The following is a 20,117-nucleotide window of genomic DNA, read 5'->3' as shown; positions in this document are numbered from 1 at the left end:
GTTCAAGTCATGCTCAGAGACGCGTATTTTTCATCTGTCTTATCTATTGCCTTGATATAAGAAGACTCAATTTGCATTTATATTAGAAAATGAGTTTGGTTCCAAATGGCGCCATCTGATGCACCAGAAAATAACACCTCTGTATGTCTTCATTGTGAGATATGGGGACAATGTGTAGGTTACTGGAGATTAAAGGCATTTTGAACATGAAACAAAGCTCTGAAAGGTTTGACTTTTAATTCCACGTTGGAGAAGAGGACAATTCACTTGCTGCTACTAAATGACCACTGAAGGTCAGTGGTGGCAGACGCAGCTCCTCTTCTTCACTCAACTGTTCATAAAGCAGCATACAACTATACTCAAAATGACAGACACAAAAGCATTAAAGACGCAGATCCACCACAAAGAGACCACATTCCTGAGGTGTTCCCAAAGCTTCCATAGATACCAGAATAACATGACGCACCAGACATCAAGAATATTTCTATTTGATGCAGCAATAGAAATACAGTATAAGGTTTGAACATTTCTCTCAGTGTAAACATCATTAGCTTTAATGAAGCACTGGAACAAGCTGGTCCAGAAAATATATGCCACCACTGGATGAACGCCTTGGTGTTGTCATTCAGGCTGTACAGGTCACATTCTGCAGAGGCAGTGCTCCTCACCCATCAGCCCATCTTCTTCCACTAAAGTTGCATCTTCAGGAGTTCAGAATTTAAGCATAGTCTCTCTCTCACTTTATATCTCAATAGTCCAATGAGCTTTGCACTGTCCAGCTTAGCTGCTAATATAAACTGAACTCCAGATCATATCCAATCAACCTTCTGAATTAAATGTGGCCGAATGCACTGAGGAGAGTTTAAGTCTGTCAACGCGGAGTAAGATGAGTCTATATGTCCTACATATCCCGGAGACATCTTCCAGCCTCATCTTGACAGTTTTCCAGCCTGTAGCGCGTTAAATGACGCACGCACAACAGGAGGGCATAGGGTTTATAAAGCCAGCCACCAAACGCATCAGGAGACACCAGACTCTCCTGCTGAAGACCTCTGTCCTCTACCTGCAGGCTGCTATGTCTCTGGAAGATTCATTTGTTATAAACCCCGAGGACAGTGGGGTTTTGGTTCTGAATGTTTCCACAGTGTTTTGGGACTCCACAGTAGAGCAGCACCAGTACAACATCTGGCTGCCTGGCATCGGAGTCGCTGTTGTCTATGGGATAATCATCATCGTGGGTCTGGTTGGAAATATCACTTTAATGAAAACATGTTTATTGGTGAAGTCCATGCGGACTGTGCCCAACTTGTTCCTGTCCAGTCTGGCTCTGGGGGACCTGCTGCTGCTGGTGACCTGCGCCCCGGTGGACGCCAGCCGGTACCTGGTGGACGAGTGGCTCTTTGGCCGCGTCGGATGCAAAATGATCCCGTTCATCCAGCTCACCTCGGTGGGAGTCTCCGTGTTCACCCTCACGGCTCTCTCCGCTGACCGGTATTTACCGCACAGTCCGGACACGGTCAACAATCTTATCCACATGTCAGCTTCTTAGATTAAACCAACTTTATCTGTTGATACTTACGGTGGGTGAAACATCATGTTTTTGATGCACAACTGAGCATCATGTCGATTAGACATATTTAAAAAAAAAATATATATTTTTTTTCCCACCACCAGGCACCAAAAATGAAGAGAATTGAGACAGTGTCTGGGCATAAAGACCACTGACTGTCCCAGAGTTTTGTCTGTTCTCCCCATAATGAAAACCAGATCATTTCATAGTTCTTAAAAGGAAATTACAGGCCTGTGAATTAGAGCTCTAGTGTTTTATTCCCCAGCATAAATAGTCTGATTGCTGCTTCAAAGCCTTCTCCAACCTGTCAGGAAAACATACACTTTTGTCAAATGTAGTCAGAACTGTTTCCTCTAGAAATAGCTATGGCTGAAAAACAATATCCAACATGTGAGAGTTTTTCATTTTTAACTGTAAAAATGAAGTGTAAAATAAATAAATCCCCTCCAAAAAAACTTCTGTGGACAATGACTTTTCAATGACAGAGAGAACCCTAACCTTACTAACCATAATAGAAAATTTGACTGAACACCAAAAGTCTGTCTTCTTTTTTAATTTTTGTAGGCTGACAAAAAAAGAGATCAGCTCAAGGTCCACTTATTTGCTTGTTCTGGAGCTTTTGACCATATCACATGGTCTTTATCAGTCAACTGATGTTACCTCGTTAGAAAACTGAAGACTCTGAATTATTTTAAGGAACCCTCACTTTCACCCACGAGCTTCAAATATCAATGTGTTGCACATTTTCTTTTACAGAAGAACTAGGACTATTTGAAAATGAATACATATTCAGTGTGAACAGTTGCATTCAAAAGTTAGGAAAATAAAAATGTAGGTTTGCAGAGAAAAAAAAATGCATTTTTGACAGATGCTAACCAGTGACATCTGTGAGGATTTTATCGGATTTGCTTTCAAAATACCTAATAACCAATAAATAAAATAGGCAAAAGTTGATCAAATAAAAGATTTCGATTTCATGGAGTTCAGGGCCAACAATAAAAATGTGAATTATTCACTAAAACATATCCGGTAAATAACAGAGGCAACTATTATAAGTGCTCACAGCCTGTTCTCCCATTGTCCAGAATCAGACACAACCAAACTGTGATGCTGACATGCCATAATAATACACAAGGAGGCGTTACAAGCCAGCATGATAACTCATTTGTCTGGAGAGGACCAGGGCTATTGATATGCTGCTTGACAGTGAGACAGACCAGTCAGTTTGTGTGGGTGGAAACTTCACTCTGACAGTGAATGGGATGCTGGTGCTCAGCTGGGACTGACAGAGTTAAACCCTTAAATTCACCTAAACAACAACATCAACACGCCCACAGTTTCCTCAGTGTCTCTGCTGACATTTGGTTGAAGATCTGTTTACCTCTATAACTTTATTTAAGTATGGTTTAAAAATGCTTGTCCTCGCCATACAAACTGTGGCTGTTAAATAACCCCTGTGATTACAATGACGCTGAACAAACACAGTGTCCCAAATATACAGCAGGTTAGTATAATGTCATGAGACTTTAAGTTGATGTGAGTTATCTGATCTGTGCACAAAACAACCTGAAGCAGAATGTTCAGTCTTTGGTGGATAGAGAGGATCCATGTGAAGCTTTTTGCCGAGAAAAATAGTCTAAATTGTTTTGGGAGGTTCCAGCAGCTCTTGGTTTCATAGCTTTCAGGAGCGAACGAACATTTAATACCAGTTGTAATTAACAAACCATCTTATTAATCTGTAACTCATCCAGTCGAGAAGCTAGTATTACTAGTATCTACTTAGTCTGATTCCTCTTCTCTTTTTTTCGAGGCCTAATAGAAATTTCTCTGCTGTATAATCAGCCAGATAAAATGTAGAAGATTATTATCAGAACCACTGGGTTTGGACTCTGAATGCACAACTCACAGACTCAGATCAGAGGCAGGGTCCTTAATACAAACAGCTTTGGTACACAGGCAGCAGGCAGATCAGGTAAAATGCATTCAAAGGGCTGAGCTAAACTCCAGCCAAAGAAGTTAGTGGGCATAAATGCACTAGAGGCTAAACACCAAGAGAGAGCTGGATCGTTTTTTACAGGGACACCAAAGGCGCAGGGTCGACAATCACTGGAGCGGGAAACAAACGATGGCTGGAAGTGTAAATCTTGAAGGAGAGGGAAAGGTTAGACACATCAAAATAAAACAATAGAAACATGAAGAAAACTGAAAACATAACCTAAGGTGCAGGATGGGAAATTACCAGTGTTCTTCTTTGATTAGAAAGAGAAACCGAGTCTCTGGCAGAGTGCTGCTTTGAAATCAGTGAAGACAGAATAAATCATCTTTCTGCAGTTATTTTTGATTACATGCATAATCAAGAAACTTAAATAAGGTAATCAGAGTTCATCTTGAATTTAACAGTCTCTCCACAGAGAGAAAAAAAAAATTATTTCACACTCTGCTGCCTCTTCTTTTAGGTACAAAGCTATTGTCAAACCTCTGGACAACCACAGGTCCAGTGCCACAGTCAGCATCTGTTTACGAGTGGGGGCGATCTGGCTGATCTCTGTGACCCTGGCGATTCCTGAGGCTGTCTTCTCCGACCTGCACACTTTCACCACCAGCCACACCAATGAGACATTTGTGACGTGCGCGCCCTTCCCTCACGCCGGGGAGCTGCACCCAAAGATCCACTCCACCGCCTCCTTCCTCATCTTCTACCTCATCCCACTGTTCATCATATCCGTCTACTACTGCTTCATCGCTTGCAGTCTGGTCAGGAGCTCTGTGGACATACCTGCTGAGGGACACCTGCACCTGCAGAGACAGGTCTCAGTGTGGTGGCCTCATTTTACAGCTGTCTTATTTACAATGTGCCCTTTATATGAAGCCATAACAGGAAATAAAAGCAAAACCATGAGCTACAGAGGTGCTGGTAGGCAGGTTTTGCTATTTTTGGACAGAGCGAGGCTAGTTGTTTCCCTCCGTTTCCAGTCTTTACGCTAAGCTAAGCTACAAGTTGTAGCTGCATACTTACCATACAGAAGAGTTGTATCTTCGCATCTAACTCTCTGTAACAAAGTGAATATCTTTTCATCTCAGTGTCATCTAAATACTGCCATAACAGCCCATTTCCACATTCATTGTTCATATCCCCGCACATACTGCAGTGGTTCCCAACATGAGGATCAGGGCCCCCACAGGGGGTCACAAGACACATTTGAGGGATCAAGAGATAATTAACAGAAGAACAGAAAGAAAAACCCTATTGAGGTTCAAAGTTCATTCTTGACCTTGGAAACAGCAGCTGACTAAATAATGTCAACTCAAGGTCCATTTAGTTGCTGTTCTCTATTAACTGAGGCTGATGTGCATATCCTCAGTTTTTCATGTATTTGGTCATAAACTAAAGTATTTGACGTTTTCAAAAATTTTGACCCCACAGTGGTGCTAGATGAAAGGTCAGAGGTCACAAAAGTCGAGAAGATTCATCTTCTGGGGACCACAAACATCTGTAAAACATTTTATGGAAATCCATCCAGTACCAAAATGGTGGACTGACAAAATGACAAATAAATAATAATGACAAACATATCAATTAAGAGTTTCATGCATATTATACCATACAAACATATCATATACTTGGCATTATTGCACAGCTCTGTGTGTAGAAACTGATTTCTTTTCTCTCTCCTGTCAGATCAAGTCCCGGAAGCGTCTGGCCAAGACGGTGCTGGTGTTTGTTGCCTTGTTTGCCGTCTGCTGGCTGCCCAGCCATGTGATCTACCTGTACCGCTCCTTCCACTACAACCAGGTGGACACGTCACTGGGCCACTTCATCGCCAGCGTGTGTGCTCGCATCTTGGCCTTCACCAACTCCTGCGTGAACCCGTTTGCGCTTTACCTGATGAGCAAAAGCTTCAGCAAGCACTTCAACAAGCAGCTGTGCTGCACTTCTCCAAGACAGTTGAACAGCCAGAATAGTGGGAGAACAAACATAACAACCATCTGAAAACATCTGTTTTCATAAACTTGTAACATCTGTGCTTTAGCAAGACTTGAGTCATGCTGATCCTCTTTTCTCATGTCAATTTCAGTGGACCACATGTTTAACTCTGATTTAGAAATGTCAGCTTAAGTGTGATGAATGGATAGCATTTGTCCCTGTTGGCAAGTCTTTCACTCCCGAATAATGTCTTACTAATTTACTGATTAAAGTTTATGTCAGAAACATTTCATCTGCTTTAAAACAAAATAATAACTGTTGCTTGAAAGACAAATGCAATCATGACAGAGGGATCTTTGCTTGAGATGGATCTTTGTTGTACATGTTCCCTGACAAATAAATGTGATATGAGAAAAAGCCCTCATAGTTGGTAGGTTTTCTTTGTATTGTGTAAATGTGTTTTGCCTTTTAGATGTAAAATCAAACTAAGTATGATCATGTATCACTTATGGTTGTAACTCACTAAAAACAAAGTTAAATTTGTTCAACTCATTTGCAGTGGAGACCATTCTCGCATTCTACTTAATTATGCATGTTTTTATTTATCTGCATTGTGCCATTATTAAAAAAAAAAAAAAAAGACAGTGATGCTGGAGATAGAGCAGAAAGTTCCTCTGACATTTTCCAAATTGTAAATATGCAAAATGAGAGTAGCCTGCTCTTCTGTGTACTGGAAAAGTGTCATGTAAAATGTATTAGTAATATATTTGTCAAATGCTAAGTTATTAAAATGATTACCAAAAGTTACATATTGTGTACATACAGATGTTCTTGTTAAATATTTTTGTGTGTTTGTTGGTGGCCCTGTGTCTGTAGGCTATAATGCATGTACACATTTCAGCAGCCTTTGGCTTATGACAAAATTCTTATAAAACTACGAATCGCATTAACATCAAGTTCAGTTGCACTTTATGTTGTTTTCTAATTAGCATATTTTAGCATGCTAACATACTAAACTAAGACGTGAACATGGAGAACATTATTTACTAAACATCAGCCTGTTAGATTTGTCTAGTGTTACCCACGTAACCCGGCCTCTCTCTTCTCAGAGACCGGTGCTCTCTGAGAAACCAGTTCTTTACCAGTTCACATAAAGACACTGAATGTCTGTTAGCATGCTGATGTTAGCGTTTAGCTTAAAGCACCACTGTACATACAGCCTCACTGAGCCCCTTGCTTGGCTGTAGACTCTTAGTTCCTTGACAGATACTAAAACTTACTGATGAATAATTTTCGGTGGATTGACAAATGAATCCATTTATTGTTCCAGCCCTTACAACATATTGGTAACATACAGTTTCACAATGGAGTCATGAGTTATGACAACACTATTAGTCAAGTAAAATCCCCTCTGCTTTTGTGGTTATGAACTCAACAAATAAAAAAATAAAACGTTGATTTCTGAATTGATTTGTATCACAGGAGAGTCTGTCCAATACACAACACTTTGCTGACCTTTTCCCATGGAGCAATGCAACTGATTGGATCCTTAAGATGATCCACGAGATATTCTTGGAAGTATAACGTTGCATTGCGTCTGAGACTTTCTTTTTATATGTAACCCAGCCCCCACTGTGAGCTGTGGCCTCACAGAAAATGTCAACATCCAAGTTCTTTGATTTAATGTGCTCTCTGTAAAAGTCAATGTATAGCTATAAAAAGGATGTTTTGTTCTAAGTGATATTTTTTTCTCACAGCTGCAGAATTGACCACTGAGTTTGGGCACGAGCAGCAAGGAATCCATCAACACACACACACACACACACACACACACACACACACACACACACACACGCATATAAATAAAAAAAAGAAATCACATCTATCCCTATTTCTAACTCCTTTCAGGACTTTTGTTGAAGGCAGAGGCTTTTTGCTTTGGTAAAGAAACGTCAAGTTAAACCAGCTCAAATTAGATTTTTCAGGTCTCTGCAGAGGTGACCTTTCAGGGTGGCATTTGAATTCGGGAAATTAATTCCCCTTGAGCAACACCAACAAATCCAGTGTGCTTGATCTTCTCCTAAAAATGTCCTTACTCCTTACTTTCTTTCATAATTGCCTACGCGCATTTTCTGAAACACAGTTCTCAGATTTGAAAACTGCAGTGTTTTGACAATCATGACTTTCATATGCTGATCGTCCCAAATGAAACTGTAAATCCCCCGGTCCTTAATCATATCCTGTGCATTAGCACTGACATGTTCCCAACTGAGCTTGTTTCTTTTATTCTTTTTTTGTTAGTCCAGCAAGTTAAAACACATCACATAATTCTTCTCCGGTACATCATGCTTTATGCAACAAATGTTTTAGGCTATCTCACCTTCCTCATTCTATTTTTAGATAGGTCACCATAGCATACCATTATCTTTTTTTACTGAAAATATTCTCTGAGGTGCAGCGTTACAGTATTTAAGTGTCAGATTTTACACAGCTCCCTCTGGAGCCATAAAAGTCTTGATATACCTGTTTTCACATATGCAGTAATACTCCCTAATGCCTGTGAACAGACATTAATACGTGAAATCATTGTAGTTTCCCTTCAAAAAATATGTTGGAATAAAGGAAAGTCCATGTAAAGGAAAAGCTTTCCATTAAAAGTATAAAAATACAAAACCTGACACAGTCATTGCAACATCTACACATCTCTGAACCTCTGAACACTTGTATCCAAAATATTTCATTTGAGTAATATGTACATAGTAATTACTATATTATCAAAAGCAACTGTATTGTAAAATACACAAACCTGACAAAACTCTATCATTCTCTGAATGTGAATGTCTTTGCCCTCTCACACATTTTGCCTTAAAAGTCAGTCACAAGGCGAAATGTGAAGGACAAATTAGTGTATGTGGCACAAAGAGAGCCACACAAGCAGGGCAGAGACGTTTTACTGGTAGAGGAGGAAGTTGTGGATACTGTGAGGAAGGAAAAGGCTGGAAGCCCTGTGCAGACGATTCCTTCCCAGACTTCGGCGAATACAGAACCGACACAGCTGCAACAGAGTGCAGGGACCTGTGCAGGGGAGACAGGGCGAAGTTGTTATAACCTCCAGAAAATAAATAAATGAGTGTTAGGTTGTTTCTGTAACATGGATGCAAGAGCCTTCATGCTTTACAACACACACCTCTTTTCTGCAGTGCAGTTCTCACTGCGCTGTTTGGAGTCGACAGATCCAGAGGAGTTTTTCCCTCTGTGTTCCTGCAACACCCATCAGCCCCAAAGTCCAACAGGAGGTCCACAACATTTGCTCCTCCACCGCGAACTGCAGCATGTAAAGGACTGTCCTGCCCACACCCTATTCGAACATCTGCCCCTACACGTGCACAAAAGAAGAAAAGCAACCACACCAGAACAACCAAATGTGATTAAGACCATAAAAACCAAAACCATCCATGTGTCCTCAGAGCCTCCGCCACTCTGTGATTAGAAATATTAACAAACTACACAGTGTGAAAATTGGTGACTAATGGAAACATGAAAAGATGGGAACTTAGAGCAGAGCTATGAAGAATAATAGATGATTTGCAGCCACATCTGACAGTTCTGCAAATTACACTGACAAATCTACAAGTGCCATAAACATTACGTGCTGTTTTGAAGTGTGAAATTGAAAGTGGCGGGTAGACTGTGGAAAATAGCAGCTATATTTATATTATTATTATAGTGCTGCAGTCAATTTCAACTATTCTAAATATTTTCTAAATCAACTTACTCATAGTTTCATTCATAAAATGTTAGAAAATAGTGACAATGTTATAAATTCCCATAGCACAGAGAGACATCATCAGTCCAAAATCCAAAGACAAAAAAGCATGAAATCCTCAAATCTAAGCCAGATAATATTTGTATTTTTGCTTTAAAAATGACCAAAGTAAATAACTGATTATCAAAATAGTTGCAGATTAACTTTCTGTTGATCAAATTGTCAGTTCACTAATCACTGCAGCTTGAACTTATTTGATTAACTTTTTATTTTATTAAAAACACTACATTGTCAGTGTTGCTACTATGAATTATGCTTCTTGTACACAGTATACAACAGTGTAAAATCACATAAAGTGAATGGACTGTCGTGAACACGTGGACGATATTGCTGTCTACTGTTCTTATTACATAACAGGGAAGTTAACACCTTGTAAATGACGTCTTATCTCTCAAAACCTCAGAGCACTATTTTGATCTTGTTCATTATAAGAATGATGTAATGTGAGAGGAATTGGAAGGAGCTAAAACGTACAGTATAGCACTGGGGAAGGATAATGTGTTTCCTTTAAGATGCTGAGAGCAGGTGATTGTTGCAGTGTTTGATATTCACATGTTACAGGCTAGGCAATGAAAAAGTTATTCAGCACTAACCCTTTTAGAACTGCTTTAAATGTCTGATTTAATGTCCTGTGCTGCCTTTATTTTACTTGTTGTGTAACTTAGAGTATCTTGAAATCGCTCTATAATCAAAATGTATTAAAATGATTCAAAATTAAAAGCGAACCATACAAAAGGTGACGCCTAAAAGAACCTGTAGGGCTCAGATGTTCAAGTTTTCCACTTTAGACAAAAACACATACACATTTTTTGTGATTGATTCTGACTTTTACACCACAGAGGTTACATGTGACATTACCTGAGTGTAGAAGCACCTCTACACAGGCGGCAGCCCGAGCCATGCAGGCAGAGTACAGCGGGGTCCCCACCACTGGAAGCTCCATGTCAATATGAGCCCCATAGGACAGCAGCAGCTCCAGACACTCTCTGTGACCTGACGAGGAAACAGCACTGCATCAGAACCGGTGCTGAGACAGATCATGCCTTTACACCCATACATATTTGCACATACACACCTTTCTTTGCGGCCTCGTGGATGGGTGACGCCAGCTGGTAGATGGGGCTGATGGAGGCACTGTGCTGCAAGATGAGCCTGACACATGCAGCACTCCCACTGCTGCAAGAATTGTAGAGAGGTGTGGCGCCGTCTGTTGATACCGCCCCCACCTATGGAGGGATATGTGACAAAGCTTCATGACACTGCTGCTAAAAGAGCTGCACTCACTTTGTCCACTTATTTATCAGGGATAACACACAGACACATATAACAACATATGAAATCAACACACACAAATACTCTCTGACACCAACATTAGACATCACACATGGTACGCAGACGATGGACAGTTTAAAAAACGATCAAAGTTGATGCAGCAGAACCAGAGATATTGTGTTTTTTACTTCACACATTCCACTTCCTAGTCAGGACATGACAACAACATCTGACTGCTGTTTTAAGATAAACTGAACTTTCTTTAAAAGTTCACATTTTGATTAAATGTCACAATGATTCGGTTTCTTGTCTAAGAACTTTATAGCCTTCAAGTATAGTACATGACCTCAATAAGCTTGTGGGTGGTTTTACATGTCTGAGAGCAACTAGTCAAGGCATATGTAATATATTTTTCTGTTTCCGCATTGATTTGTTGTTTCTTATTAACCTAAGGAGGTCCAAAGATGTTAAATGTTAGTTTTTTCAATTTTCTTTACATGTTTTTTAAAGGGAAGCTGTGATGCCACTATGATTTCCAAATATTTGTACAACTTGAAGTCTAGACAGTGTTCTTACATTTGCTCCATTGTCCAACAGGAACTTGGCACAAGCATAATGACCACCGAGACAAGCCTCATGGAGGGGAGAGACCCTGTCCATGGTGAGTGTGTCCACATGGAAGCCCTGCAGGAAGGATGAGAGGAGAATGAGAATACCATCAGGCTTTTATTTCATTTCATCCTACAACCAGGGGTGGATGGTGTACTTGTAAATATCAAGACAGAGCCATGTTAAGTTTACCTGGGCAATGAGGCTTCTCAGGTGGAGCAGTCTGCCCTGGTAGGCGGCCTCATGGAGGGGAGTCCTGTCTGACCAGGAGTCTGACACACAAAGTATAAGCTCAGGGAAGTCTCCGTGTTCATATAACTCACACATAAACTAATCCTGCTCTCTGTTCATTGTAATGCTAAGATGACCTCACTTGAATATACTTATCTTGTTTTTCAGGGTCGACCCAACCCTAAACACCAAACTTTCTGAACAATACACGCTAAGGGTTTTGTTGGCTACTGCAGAGCTAGACAACAACCAACCTGTAATTCTGATCACAAAAATGTAAATTTCAAAAACCAAAAACACTACGAAGACAACCTCTGCTACTAGAGTGTTCTTGCCTTTTTTAAAGAAAAGTTAAATCTAGTCCGGTTGAATGATCCTAATATTTCTCTCAAAGCACAAAATAACTGGGCTGAATTGACCAAGACAAAGCGAACACTTACCAGCCATCAGTGAGTTGCATGCCAGCCCCCCGTAGATGTACAAGGGCCTCTGCCAAGGTTGTGAGCACAGGGAAACCTCTGTTTGAACAGCAGCCATGATGAACGTGAAACAACAGCAGACTCCTCCACCACTGTCCAGGACTTGAGCTCACCCAGTCGGATACGCAATCCTGAAGTCGGCCTTCTTATCTGGGTCCTTGGTCACCTCCCCCACATTACCACCTCCCACCCACCCTCATCTCAGTCCACAGATATAGTACAATTTGTGCATATCAATGGCTGTGGGAATGGGCCCATACTGATACACCTTGAATAAAGCACTTAGAAATGTGCATGCATACAGCTTCAAGGAGGGAAACCAACACAAGTTTCACACAGTGTAGATTTGGGAGGTACAAGAGCAGTGTGTTGTATTCCATCTTGCCGAATCTGTAAAGTGTAGATGTGCACCATCGTTTGTTATGACCGCATGTTTTCAGCTACAGGAACAGAATAAGTTCCTATCAAAAGTTGTGTAACAGAAATATTCTGTCACTCAGGATTTAAACATAATAATTACTTACAATAAAACAACATTGACTTCCTTCAAAACATATTTTGATGAGATTCAAAAATACAGCTCCTTGCATCTCGCAAAATATTTGTCCCACATATAAACACACATCTGCTGACCCTGTTTAGGCAGTGCACATTTAATACATGACTCTTTTCAGTTTCAGCTCTACCTGAACTCATACAACAAGTCTATTTGTGAAGGCATGATGTAATGTTCAACCTCCAACCACAGTGCTATGCAAATGCACATTGTTAGCCTTGAATAGCCATCCCATCCCTATCACCTCCTGTTTCACAGCTACTCTCTGTTTTGTCTGGCACTCCTCATTCCCCGAGAGCTGTCGCTTTTGTAAAACTAATTTGAAGACAATGGTCCTCCAATGTCTAGCCGTGCGTACTTTTTCATGTAATGGTCTCTAGAAGATACAACTGCCACATGGCTGCAGACAATCTAAATAAAATGACATGTCAAACTGATGAAACATTTGAAAGCACACTTTATTTTCCAGAGCAGACTGCCTGTGAGGCACACCATCATCTTAATAAACTCCCAGGTTTCATATGAATATCAATACCATAGAGGAGAAAAAATAAGTTATTAGATAAAGGAGTGAAGTTTGTGGTATCAAAATTAGACAAATAAAACATTTTGCACTGATATATAGCATCACAAAAATAAAGCTGAAAACAGGTTACTGCAGTTTTGTGCATTGTGACAGTAAGCAGCCCTTTTACTCCCTCTGTTAAGTGCTTTCTATACTGGGGATACAAAATGAAAATGGTGCTTATTAAAGCCTCAAGGACTACCACAGATATCCACTTTAATCAGTAATTATAAAAATAAAAACACTCCTTCCAAGTCTCAGATAAAATGTTTCACACAAGGTCCCTTTGTTTAGTAAATGTAAACAATGTTTTGAGGATACCATGAGCACATTCTGCATTCAGTAGCCATGTTTAAAATGTCAGTCAGCACAAAAGAGGCGACATATGACATCATATAAGCAGCTAGAGGTGAAGTGGAGGTGTGAAGTGGTCACGACAACGTAGTGGCACTTTTAGAATGAGCTTTGTTTTTACTGTTTGTTTCCTGCCTCCACAGTCCGTGAGGGCCGGTGGCGTCCACAGCAGTGTCCATTACCTGATCTGGCACCAACCACTGCAGGAGCAGCAGGAAGAGGAAGTCTAAAACAGCAACAAATGCAAAGATGGAGCCGGCGACGGGGCCGCAGTGAGCCCTCAGCCTCCGTAACCGTCTGTCCAGAGGAAGCACCTCCTCTCCAGCCACTCTGTCATACACCTGAGAGTGAAACGACAATGATGAGGGTCGACAAACAATTCACCATCTACCATTCAGTGCGAAGCCTCAGCTGTGTGAACCATCAGTACATTTACATGCACGCAAGTGATTAGTCAGAGAAAACAGGTTACACAGGAAAATAAGAAAACATGTTTACAAGCAAGTAACCTTGTCAATGTGTCTGTGAATACATTCATCAGGTCAGTAGGCAGATCTCTACCCTACCCACATATCATGCTTTGAGAGCGAGGCTGTCTTATTCTGACCATATTAGTGATACAAGATACTTATTTATTGTGTGTGTGTGTGTGTGTGTCATTTTATATACCTGACATTTCAGAAAAATTATTTTAATATAATAGTAATAGATATGCAATACATTACTAATAATTGATATTTTAACGTGAATGACATATGAAATGACAAATGGGTTGCTTCTACTGATGAACCTACAGAGAATTTTTGAATAAATTAAATTCAACATGTGACTAACTCATATCAGTTTAACATATGATGATGCACCAGTGTTGTTTCCACTGACATCAAGTGGCCAAAAAAAAAAATTCACCTTCTAAAAAAACCAATTATGTAAGTCCATTTGAAATAATTCCAGAAATCCAACCTAAAGCTTCAGTTGCTGCCAGCTTTAGTCTTTCAGAGAAAAAAATACTGAAACAAGAAGGTCTCCAATGCAGGCACACGATCCAGTGTTTAAGTGATACTAACAGTACATGACTGAATGAAACAGCAGGTTTTGGTGTCGGTGAACCTACCTTTTCAGTCCTCTCTGCAACGTTTTTCCAAGTGTACAGGTTTTTCACACGTGCATGGATGGAGGCGGGGGAGGGGAAAGAGCCTGACCGCTGCTGGGTGATGACTGTTTCCAGACCAGCACACAACGACCGTACAGTGGGCTCGCACAGGGTAATCAAATCCTCAGGTAACACCTCAGGAATGCCCCCAACACGAGTGCTAACCACCTTAGAAATAAAACAAAAACTTGATGCACACATTGTAGAAATGTTTATACACACAAGCATACATCTCCGCCAGTGTGAGAGTACAACAGCAGCATCTGTTCTGGCATCACTTGAAAGATTTTAAAGTGCTCTTGTCTAAGTAGAATTATTTTATATTTCTATCCATCCATCTATCTATCTGTAAGCATAATGTCATTGGCCTCTTTTGGGTAAAAGTTTCAAGTCTGGTTCATTTCTGACTACGCCCAGCACCACAGTTGGGTGTGGTTAGACATATGTGCACATACACACTCCTGATACACTGCTGGATCTTATTCTCATAGTTATGTTTATTCTGAATATCTGGGTCAAGCTAACTTCACACTCACTGTTGAACGAGTCATGTTCCAAAGATTTGAGAAAGGTGGAGACCGGCATACTCAGCACACAGGCCTCTTGTTTAACACTAAGACAAATTCCTCAAGATATGCAATCATTTTCTACCCACCCATCCCCTGTCTTTGGAATAAATTTCCAGCTGCTGTTAGGGGAGGTTCTCAAATGTGTGTGACCTTTAAATTTAAATGGAAATGACCACATTTACCACTAAGGTTCCTCCTAGCCTTACTCTGTAATTGCAATTCTTTACATAATTGCTGATGGGGCTGTTTTCTCTTCCTCTGAGGTAAATCAGAGGAAGAGAAAACGCATGATGACTGGGTCGTGGCTGGTCAGCTGCTGTCTGACAAACTTTTCCACCACAAACTCTCCAGGCATGGCTATCTTGCTATCTCGCTTTGCTTTTTCCTTTTTTTTCCCATATGAGCTTTGTGTGTGTTTTTTTTAAAGCAGTGCTATGAAATAGAGTTGAGCAGCCACCTACAAGCACGCAGCCAAAGGAAATCTGTCACAAGAGCATTTTAACATCTTCAGCTACGTCAGATATTCTACTCAGTTCAATGAGCTTTCACAGAACTGTCTGTAAAGCTTATGAGAAAAGAAACCATTTGCTTTGATCCCGTTTTCTATCCATTAGTGAAAAGTGTTATTTGTATTATCTAAACATTCTTAAGCCATTTGACAAATTGTAGGATTCTTTATATATTTATTTTGCTTTGTGTTGCAACATGAAACTGTTGCAACATCAGAGAAAGAGAGACAATTTATGTAAACAAAGTCATTATGCAATAAAACTGTGTTGAAGAAGATCCTTTCGTTCTTTTTGGCAAGCCTCCAGACTCTCTTTGGGCTAAGTTTTGTTGTGTTTTTATAAATAACAGCTGGTTTAACTGAACTGCTGGTATCCTGCTGTTAACCTCTCTCTCTATATATATATATCCTTCACACTGTCTGCCCTCCATGACGCACAATTCCCTGTCTTTAAACTATTGCATGAATGGCACCACACCTGCAGTCCACAGCTGGCTCCCTCTAGAATGGCCATGCAGAACGCTTCAGTCAGCGATGTGTTGAGGAAGATGTGACCCTGCACCAAAACTCCACGAACATCTTTATGCTCCAAAGCCCCCAGCAGACGCACCCTACAATGTTCCAAATGAAAGAAGTTAGGAACAATACCACTTTCACACACAAACCCAATGTGTGACTAGGCCCGAATGCTGTCATGGGTCGATTCCGGGACATTAATAACATAAGCAATGCAGCAACTCACTGTATTTCCATACACATCACTGCTGCTTACAAACATTTCTGCATAAATAAATATGTGCTTAACAGTCCAGTTAACTGTCAACACGAGGGCTGGCACACTGTTAATACCTGAGGTTGAACATAATGGTGCACGCAGTGTCATTTTAGAGGATTTCTCTTCATGACTTGATCTCTTTATGAAATGTTTTGACAGATACCATATCCTGAAAGAGGCCTGTGAATATTCTCATTTGTCCAGGTCATAGTATCTCAAAGGAATTTTAAATCGAAAGCAACTGGACTTGGTTATTTGTCTAGGAAAACGTTTCACCTCTCATCCAAAAGGCTTCATCAGTTCATGCTCGCATCTGGTCAGATGCAAATAACCAAGTCCTGTCGCTTTCGATTTAAAATTCCTTTGAGATCCTGAAAGAGGTTTAAGTTTCCTCCCTGAGGAAATATGGGCAGTACCTGTCATGTAGTTGGTATTTCTCTCTCACTTCCTCCAACACAATTCTCTTTGGCCCCTCTCCACCAATTAGGAAATGCAGATCTGGATGTTTGAGGCAGAGCTCTGGGATTATTCCACCAAGCAGATCGATTCCTTATGGGAAGAAGAGAGAGTGAGAATTTGCTTTCACAACGAATTTAATGCAACACTTGGATCTGTGAGGCTGATATGCACGTAGATATCTGAGTGTTTAAAAAAAATATGATAATTGCATATCAGCCAATGTACACTTTTTAGATAAATGCATAATGTAAATAAACATTTTTGGAAAGAATCCCTTAAGTTTGCTTTTTAAAGATATGGGCTGCATTTGAGCAAACTTCTGAGTGCTCTCTTGTAGACAAACTGCAATGCCAACACTGTGATATGTGAAATTGGGCCCATATTCAGAGGCCTAGCCGATTTGTCATCTGATTCTTTTTGGGAAACGTTTTTCTTTTTGGATAAACATATTAAAATTCCAAAAATATTAAGTGTGAATCATTCATGCCAAAGTGAGGGCTTGTGCTTTGGTCCTCTCAAAAAAGGGTATTGTCCTATTCACCATACCACTCTGCTGCCCTGATTATAGCCTGAACTGACCACCAGAAACATAGCTTATAAAGTGTCTAACTCTCTGTACCTTTGCGGTAGACGAGACGGCTGATGACAACAATAGTGATCCTGTCTTCTTGCCGCTGGGAGGGGTCAGGGGTGAAGTCTGTAGGGTCAACAGCATTGGGAATAACAGACACTATCTCTGGGTTGAGTGCTGCACGGAGCACTGTGTTCTCCTTACTGGTGTACGACACACACACAATGTGGTTGGTATCACAAAGCGACACAGTCAGAAGCTTGTTGGTCAGTACAGAACTGACATCAGCAAAGCCGAACAGTGAGTGGTCAGTGAAAACCTGTAAATAACAATACTCTTTAGGTTTCTATCGTGTGCAGCACAGAGATGTGAGCAGATACTCAGATGTAAAAAAAATGTTTGACCTGGCTCATAATGAGTCACATACCGTGTTTAGGCCCATGGTTTTAGCGTGGAACAGTGCATCATGGGCCATGGCAGAGAATGAGCTGTGTGCATGCACCACAGTGATGCGTTCTCTGACAAACACACAGCGCAGCAGTGGGAGACTGTGGAAGCAGGTGGTGGCTGTGGACTGGTTATACATCACCTGCAGGGGGAGGTAGTAGACCTTCAGTCCATTGGTCAAGTACCTGACACCCTTCCTCCTGCCATAGGCATGGGTGACAATCACCACCTTGTGTCCCTTTTCAATCAGACACTGTGAAAGCTGGTAAATGTGACTTTCTACTCCTCCCATATTCGGATAGAAGAAATCAGACACCATGCAGATGTTGTGCTTCTTGCCCGAGACTCTGACAGACTCTGCAAGAGCTCCAGAGACACCCTGAGAAGGATTATTCACAGCTGCCACTCTCCTTCGTTGGCCCATTGTAGATTCCTTATGTAGCTGTGCACTTTACCTGTGCTGAAATAAGTTGATTCATTAGTTAGTGCACCAAAAGAAATAACAGTACTTTACTAATCACTTAATAAGTTGAGTCATTTTTTCAAGTAAAAATGCTATACATCTTTTAGTTGATTAACAAAAATTAATTGCCAATAATTTTGATAACTGATTCAAGTCATTTAATATCATTTAATAATAAAATATTCCAAGCTATGCCTGTTTCCAAACTCTGTCAAGTGAAAAAACTGCTAATCACTTTTTTTCCAAAGAGCCTCCTTCCTCCTTTTGTTCAAGATACAATGTATTCATAAAATGTTCAAAGCTCTTCAGCATTTTCACATTTTGTTAACAATGCATATCAGAGCAACGGAAGGAACTGCTAGCTCAGAGACACGATATAGCTGAGGCACAGATTTAGGGAAGGGGAGGTTTGGAATAACCACAACTCTAACTAGAACTGGCCACCAGGCCAATCTGGGGAGAAGGGCCTTGGTAACACAGGGGGCCACAAACAATGGAAGAAACTTTTTGTATTATGTAATACATGACCTCTAGTTCGCGGTCATGATATAATCATCCCCCACCACTTAACATTTGACTGGTACTGCAACTATTTTTTCAATTATTCAGTTAATCATTTAATCTGTAAGACATTAGAAAACTATGAAAAATGCTCTGCCACAAGATCGAGTGCGAGGTTATGTCATTAAATGTATTGTCTGACTAGAAGTCGATAAAAAAATTGATATAGCAATATAAGACCAAGAGGAGCAATAGATTCTGGCATTTGAGAGGCTTGAACCAGCAAATGCTTGGCATACTTGCCTGAAAACAACAACAACTTATTCATCCATTATCAAAATAGTTGCAGACTATTAAACTAGATAACCGCTGCACCTCTAGATATGATACTCTTATTTTTTTTTTTTACCAACGCAGGTATTACAGATTTCAGCTGAGCAGGTTCTGAATTACTTGAAGCACTTTTGGGGGCATTATAAATCTGTTCTTGCTTTTTCCTAATACCCAGCATTAACACTTGCTATAGCGTATCTGTGATAAGACAGTAGAGTTTACAGCTGCTTTCAAATCCATGCCCATATATTAAAAACCAACGCTGCCACTGTCAGTGTCTCAGCTCCTGTCTCTTTATAACATATTTTTACTGCATGTAGCAGCTTATCTCTGCTGTACCACATTCGACTTTTTTTTAAGAATGAATTGTCCCTTTAACTTGAAATTGCTGTTCGACAACCTGGTACAATGTGAAGTGATTACCGACCACCTTTTGTAAGCTAACCTACCTGTTTTGTATCCCTCGTCTATTTCAATATACATTAGCGTCAAGCTAACCCACTCATATTTAACCACTTGACTGGCATTTAAAGCACAGTTTTTCTAGTCCAACTTGCCTTACCGTGGACAAGATATCAAACTTGTTCCAACCCGTGAAAATACACAGAACAATTTTTACATATAGATTCATTTCTGCTCGCTAGCTCTCAGCTAGCCAGTTAGCCGCCCGTAGCACTTCCTGGTGTTCCACAACGTCAGACGCAGTGATGACGTACTTAACGATGCCGAGGAAAGATTACAATAAAAAAAAAAACAACAAAAAAAAAAACCTCACCATTTTGCTTTCATAATAACAGATACCCAAGAAAGACGTATGTTTTTGCTGAGCTGAAGTGAATTAATTTCCAACAAGTGTAGTCTGCTGCACCATATTAGTATTATAAACTTGATATTATAAAAATCTTTGGAGACTCGGTAATAAACAGGAAAACTCTGGATTAGAAACGGATT

At 40.4% G+C, this 20,117-nt stretch overlaps 3 protein-coding genes across 5 annotated transcripts; 1 reads left to right on the top strand and 2 right to left on the bottom strand.

The window, feature by feature from the left end:
- The first annotated feature begins 353 nt into the window (after positions 1–353).
- Positions 354–6,289, top strand: LOC139627863 (gastrin-releasing peptide receptor-like). Its single transcript, XM_071489419.1, has 3 exons — positions 354–1,491; positions 4,027–4,378; positions 5,250–6,289. The coding sequence occupies exons 1-3, from the start codon at positions 965–967 to the stop codon at positions 5,559–5,561; spliced, it is 1,191 nt and encodes a 396-aa protein (XP_071345520.1). The 5' UTR covers positions 354–964; the 3' UTR covers positions 5,562–6,289.
- Positions 6,290–6,619: 330 nt separating this feature from the next.
- On the bottom strand, positions 6,620–12,068 carry asb11 (ankyrin repeat and SOCS box containing 11). The gene is made up of 7 exons (XM_071476827.1): positions 11,874–12,068; positions 11,395–11,474; positions 11,170–11,277; positions 10,397–10,547; positions 10,180–10,314; positions 8,683–8,871; positions 6,620–8,570 (listed from the first exon to the last, which is right to left on the bottom strand). Exons 1-7 carry the CDS (start codon positions 11,968–11,970, stop codon positions 8,446–8,448), a joined length of 885 nt encoding a protein of 294 aa, XP_071332928.1. The 5' UTR covers positions 11,971–12,068; the 3' UTR covers positions 6,620–8,445.
- An 839-nt stretch (positions 12,069–12,907) lies between these two features.
- Positions 12,908–19,884, bottom strand: piga (phosphatidylinositol glycan anchor biosynthesis, class A). 3 transcript variants are annotated; one of them, XM_071476793.1, is made up of 8 exons: positions 19,729–19,884; positions 18,186–18,329; positions 17,850–18,011; positions 17,471–17,741; positions 16,809–16,941; positions 16,096–16,228; positions 14,502–14,708; positions 12,908–13,728 (listed from the first exon to the last, which is right to left on the bottom strand). In XM_071476793.1, the coding sequence occupies exons 2-8, from the start codon at positions 18,291–18,293 to the stop codon at positions 13,465–13,467; spliced, it is 1,278 nt and encodes a 425-aa protein (XP_071332894.1). In that variant the 5' UTR covers positions 18,294–18,329; positions 19,729–19,884; the 3' UTR covers positions 12,908–13,464. The 3 variants fall into 3 exon arrangements, with proteins under 3 accessions (XP_071332894.1, XP_071332878.1, XP_071332888.1); XM_071476777.1 differs by having other exon boundaries at positions 17,850–18,329; XM_071476787.1 differs by having other exon boundaries at positions 17,850–18,324; positions 19,729–19,875.
- Between the last annotated feature and the right edge of the window lie 233 nt (positions 19,885–20,117).

This window comes from Trachinotus anak, unplaced genomic scaffold (genome assembly GCF_046630095.1).
Source record: "Trachinotus anak isolate AG129_WGS33_773 ecotype Australia unplaced genomic scaffold, CSIRO_AGI_Tana_v1 ptg000001l, whole genome shotgun sequence".
In the NCBI taxonomy this organism is placed as follows: domain Eukaryota; kingdom Metazoa; phylum Chordata; class Actinopteri; order Carangiformes; family Carangidae; genus Trachinotus; species Trachinotus anak.
The sequence above is the reverse complement of the archived record's forward strand: the minus strand, read 5'-3'. Positions and strand labels throughout refer to the sequence as shown.